The 14,642-nt window shown below is 44.0% G+C and overlaps 2 protein-coding genes across 2 annotated transcripts in view; both read right to left on the bottom strand.

Moving 5' to 3' along the window:
* The window catches only part of LOC131294263 (band 7 protein AGAP004871), a 55,594-nt gene extending 53,356 nt beyond the window's left edge, over positions 1–2,238 (bottom strand). The window contains exons 1-2 of the mRNA XM_058322308.1: positions 2,061–2,238; positions 1,903–1,920 (exon numbers count right to left, since the gene is read on the bottom strand). Coding sequence (XP_058178291.1) covers positions 1,903–1,920; positions 2,061–2,238 — 196 coding nt within the window. The remainder of the gene's footprint in view (positions 1–1,902; positions 1,921–2,060) is intronic.
* A 4,110-nt stretch (positions 2,239–6,348) lies between these two features.
* LOC131294264 (tripeptidyl-peptidase 2) lies at positions 6,349–14,326 on the bottom strand. The gene is made up of 9 exons (XM_058322309.1): positions 14,306–14,326; positions 11,059–11,337; positions 10,281–10,911; positions 9,279–10,202; positions 8,711–9,216; positions 8,531–8,636; positions 7,186–8,458; positions 6,930–7,113; positions 6,349–6,843 (listed from the first exon to the last, which is right to left on the bottom strand). The coding sequence occupies exons 1-9, from the start codon at positions 14,324–14,326 to the stop codon at positions 6,634–6,636; spliced, it is 4,134 nt and encodes a 1,377-aa protein (XP_058178292.1). The 3' UTR covers positions 6,349–6,633.
* Between the last annotated feature and the right edge of the window lie 316 nt (positions 14,327–14,642).

Genomic DNA, 14,642 nt, shown 5'->3' on the forward strand with positions numbered 1-14,642 from the left:
CAAGGAGTCCGGCACAAGGTGAACTCCGGAGTTCCCGTTTTGAATGTTTGACCCACCCAAATGTTGTCCTTTGCTAGGCTGTACGATGTTTGTCTGTTTTGGTGCGTACTTCGGGTAGCACGATAACAACTCCCGACGAGTGCTGATGAACAGGACCGTACTAACGCACCGGAAATGGCCACCCCGAGGCTTGGCAATATTTCGCAACGCTAAAGATGACGGTACATTATTCGAAAATTTGAATAATGTCGCATGAAATTTGTCTCGGCCAGCATCAAGACATTATGTATGCTGCATAAAATTGATGTTGCTCTGGAGCTGCCCGAGTTGGTTCAAATGTTTGTTTTATGAGAAAAATTGCAAACATAGGATAGCATGGCCCTAGAGGATGGTTGCACTAAACACCAGTTTTACTTTGCATAGATTGTTATGGATTTGATTTTCTATTTTGCAATTTTGTTTTGCTAACATTTTATGTTTTAGAATGATAAAATATACTTGAAAATTATTCTTTCTCTTATGTTTGTTTTTGTTCCCAATTCAAGTACAAGTTCATGTAAAAACAATGCAAGAATAATAAATATAAATAAATATAAAGCATATGATTGATATAATAAAACGGTTGTCTGTACGAATGTAAGTAAAACTAAGCAAAACATTATATGAATTTAAATCTTCCCAAAGCAAACACACGGTCCAATCTTTTGGTGCACAAAATATCACGGATATAAGCACACAAAAGCTGAAAATGAGTATGCAAATGTTCCGGTACATTGTTAATTCCCACAACCGAGTGAATTTTCCGTAAAAACAAGCACCTTATGTGGAGTAAAAAAATACGCCAAATCTTACCATTGAATTAATCGTAATATTAAACACGGAAACCTCCAACACCCCGGAGTACGCAAAATGTATTCAAGGAAAGTGTAAGCGTACGCATCCCTCAGGACGCATTCGGAAATTCGTTTTATTCCGTACCGGTGAACAAAAGAGGCGTGGGCCTTGTGAAGCAAAGAACTCTCGTTTTTTTTCCGTTGCAAACAATCCGTGACCTTTATCAGACAGCAAACTTTTCGCATTCGTAATGCTGACCCCTGGACCGCACGGTAAACGCCATAACAAACCTGGAACACACTTTTTTCTTTTCGGTGTATCTGATAATGGCTTCTTGTAGCTACAACTGCTCCGGCACCCACAATTCCCAGCAAGCATTGAGTGAAAGTGCGACCATTCAAACCTGAAACCTGAAGCTCATTACTTCGACACTTTACCACACTCACACAAACGACCCAAGGACTGCCAAGAGGAACACCAGGAAAGAACTGTGCGCAACCAAGTTCCAGAGTGACTAGAAGGGCCCTGTCGGCGATAAGTGCCTGGTGGAGTATCTACGTCTCCTTACAACTGTGTTACATTGTGCCCTTTTTCCAAATTGAATGTCAGTTCCCTGCACATCACACACTGGTCCATCCGGTCGGTCAACGGTGCTCGGGAAATCCTGTCATGTTGACCACTCTTATACTTGCCGAATTTTATTGAAACCTTCGGGCGAGCGAAATGTTTCTTGTAGCAATTCGATACGGTATAGTCCGTGCTACCATGGAATGAAATAGAAACTCATGGCAGCCGTAGTTGTGGTGTGCGGGTCAGACGATGCCAATTTCCACTGAGACCATTAAAGATGATGCCCACAAACGGATAGCGATACGGATGGCAACGGCTATTTCGTATTGCAATTTCCACTGAGATATAACTTTTTATTTTTAAACTATGTACAGGTTTAGCTGTAGTAGTTTCAGGATTTTTATTAACCCCGTGGCATAACCAATTTTCATTTCACCATAAACCTTTAGGTTTATAAGAACACGAGAGGATGACTAGTAAAATAGTTGTAACACTTACCATAATTTCGAACCGTAGCTATTCCATGAAAATATACAATCGAATAATAAGATTAGTTAAACATATTTCTAGAACCGAAAACAAAAGTGTAGCAAGTGGTCCACTGTGTTGTTGAATAAAGTTCCGGCATATTAGTAAAAGGTTCAAATAACACTTACTTCCCATTATTTTGCTCCGATATTCATCATCTCGCCGTCGAATCGAAGCGTTCGTGCTGATGGTAGCAATTCCGAAGTTAGTCGGGGCGCCAGCTGTATCACCACCGCCGTTAGGCCTCGTAGCTCCACCACCACCGTTGACCACAGGCGGTCCCATTGGATCTAATGGAACCATCATCTAGCGAGTGTAATGTTGCTTTCGTTTCGTACGGACCTAGCCTTCACAGCCTACTAAGCTTGACTCGACTTTGAACTTATCGCGCTTCCGATGAAAACCCTAACCAATCAATGGAAATTAGAAAGAGGGGATCGGATACAGGAAATTTCAAGTTTGAATCGAGTCTGTTTTGAACTAGAATTTTACGTAAAAACTTAAATTTAACTTCTTTAAAACTATATAACTAATTGCACCTTTTTAAATTCCCTTAACATGTTATTAGATTAGCGAAAAATTGAATTAAAATTTCTAAATTTAGTTTACACAAATCAACTTCAATTTCCTTCAAGTCTCGGCAGAAGAAAGTAATGTTAGTACAAATATTATAATAGCACACTATAGAACGAGCTATGCTATAGTTAACAATATTTGAAGAAAATAAGCTCTATTAAGAAACTATTCACAGTACAATAAAACCCTGTTCTAGTACAATACAGCCTGTGGTATCCTGTAGCATTACAAATACCAATTTACAGCAATCACATTAAACAGTATAAAACGACCAAGATCAATATCCATCACCATTATGGAGTGTCGGGTGCCATTTTCCACAATAATACTTCAATCGTCGAGCGTCAACACTTCGGGCAGCTAGATCTTTTATGTGACACCCTGAGTGCATTTTGTTGCAACAACTCTCCACCAAATGGAATCGTTCTTTCCCTATCTTCTGTGGTCCATCGTTCAGCACTTTTTTTGTCATTCTTTCACAGTGAGCCCAAACAAAGGTATCGCAACGAACAAAAATAACAGCACAGTGCAATCCCTTCAATTATTCAACCGGTGCAACTGTCCGCGGGAACCGATAGCGGTGCATATTGACGCTGCGTCATAGAGTACCATGGGTCGTGTTGATCGAAGAGAACTTTTACCAATCGATAACGCTAACGCACGGCATAACCCTTGTCATTGCAATATTGCCATTATGACCGTGGGTCGAGGCGATGAATAATTTAATTTCTTCTCCCTGTCAACTTATCACTTTCTTGTGTACATTACTTGACCTTCAGGAGCTGCGTTAAACTGGTGCAAGTATTAACGAGCAATTTCACGTAAGGATACAGACCATTGTGCTCATTTTATCACTTAGCGATTTTGTCCCATGAAAGACAGGCATATCATTGTTAAGCGTACTAAAAGTGGCACCGTTTTTGCAACTTTTAATTAATTTAAAATTAAGATGACACGAAATTAACAATTTTCAGTTTTATAAAAAATATTGTGGAATGAAGTCACAGGATAAAATATTGGGAAATGTATTAACCTCATCTTTTTGTTGCTAGCTGCATTCTCTAGCACACATCTATCAGCTAAGTAGTGAAGTCATGTATTAACACACTTGATCTGTTCCTTTCCAGATTACTTTAGGAGCCCCACAGCTTAACAGAATTCTTTTGGGGAGATAACACTCTAAGTCACAACCACGTACGAAACCCATCCCACTGACAGTGTTTTTCTCATCGCATTATGAAGACCATTTTGCTCGCAGTAAACGAACGTGCTCTATAGATACGTATTTATGTTGCCGGAAGTGGATGTACAATTTAGTTGAAAGCTTTCCGCATCCTACTAACCAATGCAGCGTATGCAACAGGTTTGCATTCTTGGTCAAAAACTTATACACTCGAGAGTCTAGTGGTCTCGCACCGTAACGTGCTGACCGTTACACCGGATGCACACGGAACGAACTCACTCACCTTGGTGAATACCGGTGTGAATGGGGAGTAATTGGAGCGAAAAACTATGCGCGAAAACAAGCAACCATTGCCCGGTCTGTTTTGAGGATGAGGACTTCGAAAAGGAACGAAAAAACTCGGAACCGAACTAGCGCAACCACGGGACGCTGCCAAACGACTGCCGGGCCACAACGTGACGGATGCAGCTGACGGTTGCGAACGGAAGGAATTCGTGTAGGGTACTGAGTGAAACTTTAGAATTTTGTCTCGCTCCGCCTATGAGTACGTTGGCTTCACCCGTAGGGTCGCCGTGTATTACGCCTTCCCATACTTACTTCGGGGGTAAAAGTTCGCCACAACACCACGGAGTACCAGCCGCTTGGTGCAGTCTTGTGGGAAGTGTCCCACTTGCAGAAAGGAAAAACAGACAAGCATGGATGAGACCCTGCAAAGAGCAAAGTGAAGCAATCATTAAAACATACCACGGAAAGAAGGTGGAAAGGTATCCTCGAAACCACAAGATTCGTACCAAACGGACGGTCATTTGCGTATTGCGCGGAGGGATAGAGCTGGCGCGGTTGGGAGACGCAAACTGCAGGAATCTAAGAGGGCGAAAGGAAAGTTACAGTTGCAGCTGCAGTGACTCTCATGTTCCTCAAACAAGAACTGTACTGCAAACTCGCTGGTACCATACCTTTCACCCAACATGTTGAACTGCCATCAGTTTTCGTAGCCGGCGATAGACTTTTACATAGAACTCCACTGATGGTTCTAGAGGGGGGCAGAGGGAGAAATCTTTTCACTCCCTCAACCAGTGAAGGCCATGAGAATGAGGTCACCCGGACGGCCTAGCAGTTGCTACAAAGAAATAATACATAAATCATTATTTTTTACCTACAACTTAATATTCTAGACATGTCCTGGCGATGCCCCGTTTGCTTTTGCTTTCTGTTGGTCACATTCTTCTATTTGTCTATGCGGAGCATCAGAACTCGTCTTGAAAGCCATTCCCATACTGGGGCACCACAGATGTCGCTCGGGTTCACACACTGAAAGGAAAGCACCATTTGTCAGTTCATCACTCAAGACCTCTCCGCTTTTCCTCTTCGCAAATGCTTTCCCTCGCAACAAACAGTATGCCGAGCCCCGAGAAGAAAAGATTCCAAAACGTAAATGAAAGCTACATACTCGAAGAAATGGGAAAGAACCGAAACGATTAAAGTGGAACAGGAATGCAAGAAAACCGCAATTCGACAGACTTTAGCCCCATGGCCCTGGCGCTTGTACTCGTTTTCTTTGCCATCTGCAGTCGTTGTTAGTAAGAGTAAACCAATGTCTACAAATTTAGTGATATCATAATAAAAAGTTAATTTGTTTAACATTAGAATCGGAATAGCGGTCATCTGCAACGCAATTTAAGATTGTAATATTTCGAAAACGTCTGAATATTTGTGACTAGCGCTCATTTTGCTTTATGAATTAACATTTTGAATTTTTAAAATATGAAGGTGGAAAGAATATCGACCTGATCTTTTTAATTTTACACCGAAATGCTAACAAAATGGTGGAGAGGTGCATAAAAAACTTAAAAGCCCTAAAAGATGGTCAACAAATATATTAAAAAGTAGATGTTTACGGCCTGAAAAAATTGAAAATATCCGAAGGTCGACAGTTCATTATTCGGTTCTTTCAGAAAATATGATATAAAATGTCTTCGTCAAAACTCCAAGTAAATGCTAGCGGTATATTTCATTCCATTTAGTTTACTATTTTAATTACGAGCGAATTCGAGCTGCATTCGTCATCCCTCGTTGATATTTACTAATACAAATTAAACAGTCCTTTGCTGTCAAGCTTCTCAGCGCTCCCCCCGAAAGGCTGTATTGAAAGTTTGAAATACAAATACGATGGTAGACAGTTCTTTACGATACTGAAAAATTGACTCCGAGCATAAGTGACTCCATTTCGTGTTGCATTGAAAGTTGATGAAATCTTTGCACTATCGATAACTCCTTCCCAACCCCTCCCTCTCTCCCTCCCATCCGGATGCCCTGGATGAAATGGATAAATGGATGAGGGTTGCCTCAGTAATTAGTTGTGAATCTTTCAACTAAGATTCATTCAGATTGATTCATGAATCTCTCATTAAAAGAATCATGTATCTCAATCGGAATTACACAACTCTACTCAGTTGGCACGGGGGGGGGGGAGTTGAATGGAACTATCTCGTAGATAGTAGAACGGTCTTACAAAACATGGAAAACTTGGAACAATTATTACGAAATTGCCGTTTGGTAGCGGTTAACGATTGAACTTATACACGTTACCTTCCCATGTTTAGGTTAACTGCCTTCCCGATGTGCCAAGTCAACAAACAGATTTCCAAATTGTTGGATGTTTGCTCCCACATCTGATCTGATGAACACATATTTTTCTTAACGAATATTATCTTAAATCCTATCTTTCAACTATGCAAGCAACTGTTCAGTCTAAGGGGCGAAGTCGAAAAGCAATTGGTACCAGTTCCCCACAGAACACTCTCTGTATTAACCAATACTAACAAGTGGATGAAATAAAGATACCATTTGCGATTCAAAAAGACGTAACAATTGTCTTTGCTATCTATTCGTTTTTCTAGCTCCTGTGCAACCGGTTTCCTGGTGCATTTTCAGTTTAGTATTTAGAACAGCCGGAATCCCTGGGGGTTGCTCGAAACGATCATTTTAGACAGCAGCTGTTGCACATGCGTCCACTTTTTCTCGCTAGCCACTGCCAGCGTTTCTTCCAGCACGTCCCGACTGAGCTTTTCCTCGTAGAGCTTGTTCAGATACTTTATCATGCGCCCGTGCTGCTTCAGTGAAAATGCATGCCAGATCGATAGCAGTAATACCTGTGGAATGTACAAAAGAAGTAATGTATGTTTTAAGGATAAAATAAAACACTGCATGTTGATTTTTAAATTACACTCAAGCTAACCTTTGGATCCGTATAGTCGATAAACTTTCCCACGTCACCGTACAGTTGCTCCAGTTCTTCCGAATAGTCCGGTTGGCTGACGTCTTGCCCATCGTAAATGGTTTGCATAACCTTCAGCTTGCACAGCGCCACGAATTGCCGCTGGCACGCCTCCAACAGCAGTTGCTTTTGCTTGTCCATTTGGCTGGAATTTAAACAAAAAAAAAGTCCATCTCAAAACCTCTTCCGCAATATGGTGAGTTATGTTTCAGCATACACTTTAATCTTCGAAGCGTTCGGCCTATTGTCCACCTTCAGGCCGTAATACGCAAGTAGGGCGTTCTGGTCAATCTCTTTCAGCACAAGTCTCGTAAGATCGACGATACGCAGCAGTTTCATCTTCTGCAGCGCTACCGAACCCGTTTCGGTTGGGTCGCAAGCCGCCGTAAATGCGTACGGAAGGTTCGCCTTCAGCTCACCCTGGTCGATATTGTCGACCAGCGCCAAGTGGGCCGCGACGTGAGTGGGATTATCCTTCAGCACGGTGCGGTACAAATTTTCCGCACCTTCACCGTCCAGCTTCGCAATCTGAGCCGTCTGATAATCACGCAATCCCTCGCAGTATTCGTCCCACTTGGATTTGGTGCCCTCTTTTGTAGCCACACCATTCACCGGAACCGGAACACCGTTCGTACCTTCGGTGGCATTAGCAGTACCGTTGGCAGTCGGTTGGCATTGGTTTCCGTTGGCAGTTGGTGCAGGGACAGTGGCCACACTGCTGCTGCTGCTGCTGTTGCTGCTGCTAGCGGTAGCGGTACTTCCTACGCTCTTCTTTGCCGGAGGACCCTCAGTCAGGATGTACTGGAAGCTGTGCGAGACGCACTTCTTAATGATATCCTCCTTCGCGTACGTGATACTACCCTCGAGCCACGAACACTGCGCTGGCATGGAAGCTTTCTGCAGCTTTTCGCTCGTGATCGGCGCCAGATAGATCGGACGGCAGGTACCGGCTGGGAGGGAGCAGCTGGTCAACTTTTTGCCACTCAGCAGCACCTGGTTGTACGACTTGTACACGTCCACCGAGAGGCTGCTCGCGAGCTTAAAGTTTACGATCATATTCGCCTCGGCAAGCTTCTCGAGCAGCTCCTTCTTTTCGTGGCGCACCTGCAGCCGGATGGTGTAGTCGCCCTTCTCGAGCTTCTCGTACTTCTCGTACGAGTACGCATCTCCACTGCGAACCATCATTTTGTTCGCATCGAACACCATCCAGAACTGGGACTCGAATTCGCTCTCGTACAGGATGTTGCTGAAGAGGGGCGTGTAGAAGGCCACATCGTACCCTTTGGTGAGGTGCAGCTGGTAAGTGAGCACGTTCTGGTAGATCTGGCGCGCCGGATGAATAACGTCGCGACCGGTCAGCGGCGTCACTTTGGTTTCCGATGGTTTCAGTACCATGGCGGCCGTTTTCAGCGAAACGGCCGGCTGCACCTCCTCGCTGGTGAGTGTAGTCAGATCGATACGATGAATACCGCTAGCACTGTGCATGACGGCTGGAAAAACAAAAGGGCGAAAAATACAGTTAATCATAATGAAAAAAAAAAAGATTTTTTAGGGATACTCACATCCATTCAAGGGACTTATTCCGTGGAACTTTACCGAATAACGCAACGGAAGCGTTCCAAAATTCGACCAAAATTTGGCAATACATATCTCGATTATGTGATCTCCCTAAATCAAATCAACAAAACAAAGGAGGGTATGTATTAAAAATGATAGTGACATTTTCAAAGCCAGTATCTTACCGTCACCATGACTGGTTGTATGGTCGGTGCCATCCCATTGACCGGGAGGATCTTTTGCATCTCCATCGCCTTGCAGTACTTCATCGGCAGGATTTGCAGCGTATGCAGGAAGAACTTACCACCGACGGCATCGTTCGGGTCGGCGGAAATCATTTCAATCACCGCCCAGGTCGCGTACTTTGGCACCAGAATGAACTCTCGGATGATGGTGTTCGGTTTGCAGTCGACCGGTGCCTCACGTCGCGCCAGTTCGTTCGTTTTGGGATCGAGCACGTGCGGTTGCACGACCGTCACGGGGATTTCGAACAGCACACCCTTCTCCGGGCAGGTTGAATCGTACGCCTTGACGCTCGCTCTGTAAACCCCGGGGGAAAGACCGCTCGGATCGACCTTGACGGAGATCTTGCGCGCCGAATAGCAGAGGTCAAGATAGTTTCCGCACTGGATCCACGACTCCGTTGGGATCAGGGTGAGGCGCACGTTAAAGTTGATCTTATCCGCCGGATCTTCAGGAGGAGAAATGAAAATGTTAGCGACAGTTCTTCGTATTCCCCGCAGCCGTACGAACCTGCGAATTTTTCGTTGAAAAATACCGGCTCGATGTTCACGGAGAATTCCTCGACCTTCGTGAGCACTCCGTGGCGCAGATGAATTCCCTTGGCATTGCTGCTGCCCACCGTTACCGCGAAGCGTAGTACATTTTCTGCTAAACCACAGTAGTTGGTCAGATGCTCGAAGGCTTTCTCTACGTTCAGGAGCCCATTGCCCTGCGCAAACTTGTCTACGTAGTCGATCTTCGTGGCGGTGTTCCACAGGGCGCGCTTAATGCTGAACGCCGTGTAGGAGACCGATTTTTGCTTCAAGCCCGAAATAAGGAGCCCCACCGAGCCGGCCACATGCGGAGCGGACATGCTCGTACCGTTCATAAGCTGTGCTTTGGACATCGTAAACTGAGGCACCGATGCAATGGCCGCGCCCGGTGCACAAACAGTCACACCGAACCCACCGTCGATGCACGGATCACGAGACGTCCAGGTGTATACGTTGCCGGGCAGCTTCTGGTGCAGTGCGTACTCCGCTTCCATCATTTCGGGCGATACGTACGCACCGACACCGACGCAGCTCGGTTGGCTAATGTCCGGAGGAGTGCCGATGGTGCACAGGGCAGGCCCATGATTGCCGGCCGATGCTACCCACACGACGCCATACCTGTTCACTAACTCGCTCATAAGTTCACCGACGCGGCCCGAGTTGGACCAGTGTCCGTGCTCGCCGTAGCTCATATTGATCACGTCTATCTTGCGCCCTGCTTCGCACAACTCCATCACCTTTATAATGGCACGAACAAGGGCAGTTCCGGTTTCCATAGAATCCAGCCGTCCGTCACCGATCGTGAGCGAAACGATCCGAGCGGCCGGTGCTACTCCGTTCAGTTCGGGATTCTCCGGATGGTAACCGCTGGCAATCGAGGCAACGTGCGTTCCATGGCTTGCTGTAACGTGATGAGTAAGCACCGATTAGATTGAATTTAAAAGTTTATCAGTGGCATAAGGCCATAAATCGCACATACAACACATTCCAACGATCTCGAGCACATTCCCTTCGTCGTGTACGTTGATTGACACCGAAAGATAGTCGTCCAGGTTGACCATCTGGTGCGACCGGGTGTACTCCAGCACGTGGATAGCATTTTCCAGATCACCCTTTTCCGTGTGGTCGATCACCGCCATCCAGCCGTCGGACGTTCGGAACAGCACACAATCGTACGACGTTTTCAAGTCGACAAACTTCTTTTCACACAGGTTTAAAAATTCCAGCGTACAGTCTAGATTCTCCTTCGCCAGCTTTTCCTTGCCAGTCAGGTTGGCGGATGGATTTTTCGCATCAAAGTCGCCCAGCTCCCGGGCTGCCTCGCTTAGCGCTTTCTTGTGATGGTCATCCCAGGTCTTCACCTTCAGATCGTTCACAATGCGCTCCCGAATCCGCGAGGGACACAAATCGTGCATACTTTTCAGTCCCACGCGATACTCTGCTCCGGCGAGATTTTTCGACTTCATCATCGACGATAGACGAAGCTTCCGCCCGGAGAGCCCCGGGATGGTGCCATCCTCGGCGGCAGTTACCGTTTTGCTCGTGTCCACGTCGCCACAGCCGGAACAGTCGTACCGTTCGACAACCTTTACCTCGCCACCGGGAATTTGCTGATGTATGAAAAAAAGTGTTTAAGTCACACAAAAGTTAAAAAAAGACACAAAGCGTGAAGATGAACTCAGCACATTTGCGTTCACAAACAAACAAGATAGCCCAGATCTTTATGATATCCGTTCCTCAAGTGGCAGGTGTCTTACCTCCAGTCCCTTCGCCCGGGGATCTACACCGGAATCAAGGATTGCAATCGTCACGTCCTTCCCATCGTACTCCGGGTACTTCCGTAGGAAGTTGAGCACTCCAGTTTCATGCTTCGGCACTAGGGACGTCACGGGGAACTTTACATCAACTACACTTTCCATTTCCTTTCCAACGACACGATTTACTTTTGCTAACTTCGCTACTGTTGTTGCTTTGTTCCCGAGCGATTTCTGGGTAATGTTGACTTTATGGAGTGCCAATTCACGGCCGGCTCGGTCCTTCGCGCGGGAGTGAAAGAGATGAAACGAAGGTAAATGAGATAGCACAAACGCACCCTTCAAAATGAAGCGTTTCGCAGGGCTGTGAGATTTGTTTATGACAAGATCAGATATTTACTACATGGAAGGTTAAAAATATTTACGGTAAATAAAAATGTAACTCTAAATACACATCGATATTAAGCAGATTGAAACATATCACTACACAACTTTTCTAAGAAAACTAAAATAATTAATATTTAATTCAATTCACGAAAATTATTACACTTCCGCTAGGGGGATTTGTAGTGTTTATATAATTTTGATCTTCACCACACGAGTTCAATTTCAATTTTTTAAACAATTCAACAATCATACGATTTTTCACAAAAGTACCTTAAGAACTCCTATTAATAGAAAGACAGGACGCTTTTGGTGGATTATTAATGCATTTAAAGTGGCCAGCATCCCAAGAAATTCTCCAAAAACCGCGCAATGAAACTATCACACTACGTTTTATAAAACATTTTGAACGCTTAGAGGACAGGGTTGTAATGAACCAAATTGACGTCTGCGACGTTTCAAAATACTCGGGGTCCACACTACAGCGCGACGTCGCCTGACAGGAGCTGAACTCCACATAGAGGGAAGTACCCTGCTGGCAGCGGTAACTCAAAATTCCGTGTCACGTCTACGTCTCTCCCGTCTCCACCCGTTTCCACCCCTCATTGGCCCACACTTTTCAAACGATGTGCAACATCGTCAACGGTCAATTGCTACAATCAGCAGGCCATCCTACTCCCACCTTCGACCCCGAATTTTCGTACTCGCTCTTTTGGGACTTAGTCAATTTTTCAAACCGTTTTCATTTTTGCAAAACTTAAATAAATAACGTCGATTTGATTAATGATCAACACATTTGTCAAATTCCAAACGTATTTGTACTTTTGTACGTAACTATACAGAATAAAAAAGTTAAAAAGCATGTCCATAATGCACTTCAAATGATTTCAGCACATTTTACAACGGAAATAAACATAGAAAAGAAATTATGCGTTCGATTCCATCATTTTCAATATGATTTACGTCCATGTATTTGAAAATAACAATGAAAATCAAATTCACACTTCGACCAGATTTTCAATCACTCAATGCCAAGCGAAACCGCCTACATTATTGTGGGATTTGGTTGTCCTGTGGACAAAGTTTATTGCGGGTGGATAAATTATTTTTATCACCGATTTTTCATGCAATTGTTGAATAGGCGAAACCTCAACCATGTACAAAAAAATATTATCAAATTTAAAAAAATTTAGGACAGATAAACTTTCGTCACACGCGATTTTTGTTCAACGATCACACTTTTTTTTGGCCACCATAGTCTCAAACCCACGCTCACAGTCAAGCTGTCAAGGGAGCGTTCAGTGATGGCAGCCGCCGGGACCGGCTTGGAGTGCGTCGAGCGCAGTGAAAATAAAGTGGGTAAATTAGTGGTGTTTTCTGTGTTTTTTAGTGATCTTTATGGATAAGAGTGAAGAAATTGTGTGTGGGCTTGCTTTGCTGCTCATATTCAGCCCGAAAACGACATATTTAATCGATAGATAGTGTTGTTTACATCGCTACTCTTCCGCACGGAGAGGTACTGCCCTGCTGGCAGCGGTAACTCAAAATTCCGTGTCACGTCTACGTCTCTCCCGTCTCCACCCGTTTCCACCCCTCATTGGCCCACACTTTTCAAACGATGTGCAACATCGTCAACGGTCAATTGCTACAATCAGCAGGCCATCCTACTCCCACCTTCGACCCCGAATTTTCGTACTCGCTCTTTTGGGACTTAGTCAATTTTTCAAACCGTTTTCATTTTTGCAAAACTTAAATAAATAACGTCGATTTGATTAATGATCAACACATTTGTCAAATTCCAAACGTATTTGTACTTTTGTACGTAACTATACAGAATAAAAAAGTTAAAAAGCATGTCCATAATGCACTTCAAATGATTTCAGCACATTTTACAACGGAAATAAACATAGAAAAGAAATTATGCGTTCGATTCCATCATTTTCAATATGATTTACGTCCATGTATTTGAAAATAACAATGAAAATCAAATTCACACTTCGACCAGATTTTCAATCACTCAATGCCAAGCGAAACCGCCTACATTATTGTGGGATTTGGTTGTCCTGTGGACAAAGTTTATTGCGGGTGGATAAATTATTTTTATCACCGATTTTTCATGCAATTGTTGAATAGGCGAAACCTCAACCATGTACAAAAAAATATTATCAAATTTAAAAAAATTTAGGACAGATAAACTTTCGTCACACGCGATTTTTGTTCAACGATCACACTTTTTTTTGGCCACCATAGTCTCAAACCCACGCTCACAGTCAAGCTGTCAAGGGAGCGTTCAGTGATGGCAGCCGCCGGGACCGGCTTGGAGTGCGTCGAGCGCAGTGAAAATAAAGTGGGTAAATTAGTGGTGTTTTCTGTGTTTTTTAGTGATCTTTATGGATAAGAGTGAAGAAATTGTGTGTGGGCTTGCTTTGCTGCTCATATTCAGCCCGAAAACGACATATTTAATCGATAGATAGTGTTGTTTACATCGCTACTCTTCCGCACGGAGAGGTACTGCTGCTGCTGGCGTCCGATCCGTTCTCGCAGAATTCATCGATAAAAAACAAAAAAAGATGAGTATTCCATCATTGATTGTGTATAAACATCAATGGTAATTTCCTATCTATTTTCATTTCTAGAGCATCTTTCGTCGGAAGCTTGTTTTGGATTCCGCTGCTCGGATGCGAATCCGAAGATATTCTCTAGTGTACAAGTGTTGTGTGTAGTGCAGTGATATGTAGTGAAATTTATGACTAAGAATAGTCTTAAGCGGTGTAGGTAATTAAAAATAAACCGAAATAAATATATATGTTGATAAAAATATTACGGAACTGGCGGACTTATGTTTGCATGATGACCATCACTATACAGGGTACTCGGGGGCCGCCATTTCTGATCCATGCGCATGCGCAAAATCGCCCACGAGGGTAACTCAGACCCGCGCAATTAGCTGTTACATTGCGCGCCAATTGCGCGCTAATTGCGCGGGGTATACAACATTTTTATGTCACGCGTGACATTTTCTGCCTCCTGGGTGCTGCTGCTGGCGTCCGATCCGTTCTCGCAGAATTCATCGATAAAAAACAAAAAAAGATGAGTATTCCATCATTGATTGTGTATAAACATCAATGGTAATTTCCTATCTATTTTCATTTCTAGAGCATCTTTCGTCGGAAGCTTGTTTTGGATTCCGCTGCTCGGATGCG

The sequence above is a fragment of the Anopheles ziemanni genome, chromosome 2 (genome assembly GCF_943734765.1).
Source record: "Anopheles ziemanni chromosome 2, idAnoZiCoDA_A2_x.2, whole genome shotgun sequence".
NCBI classification, from domain to species: domain Eukaryota; kingdom Metazoa; phylum Arthropoda; class Insecta; order Diptera; family Culicidae; genus Anopheles; species Anopheles ziemanni.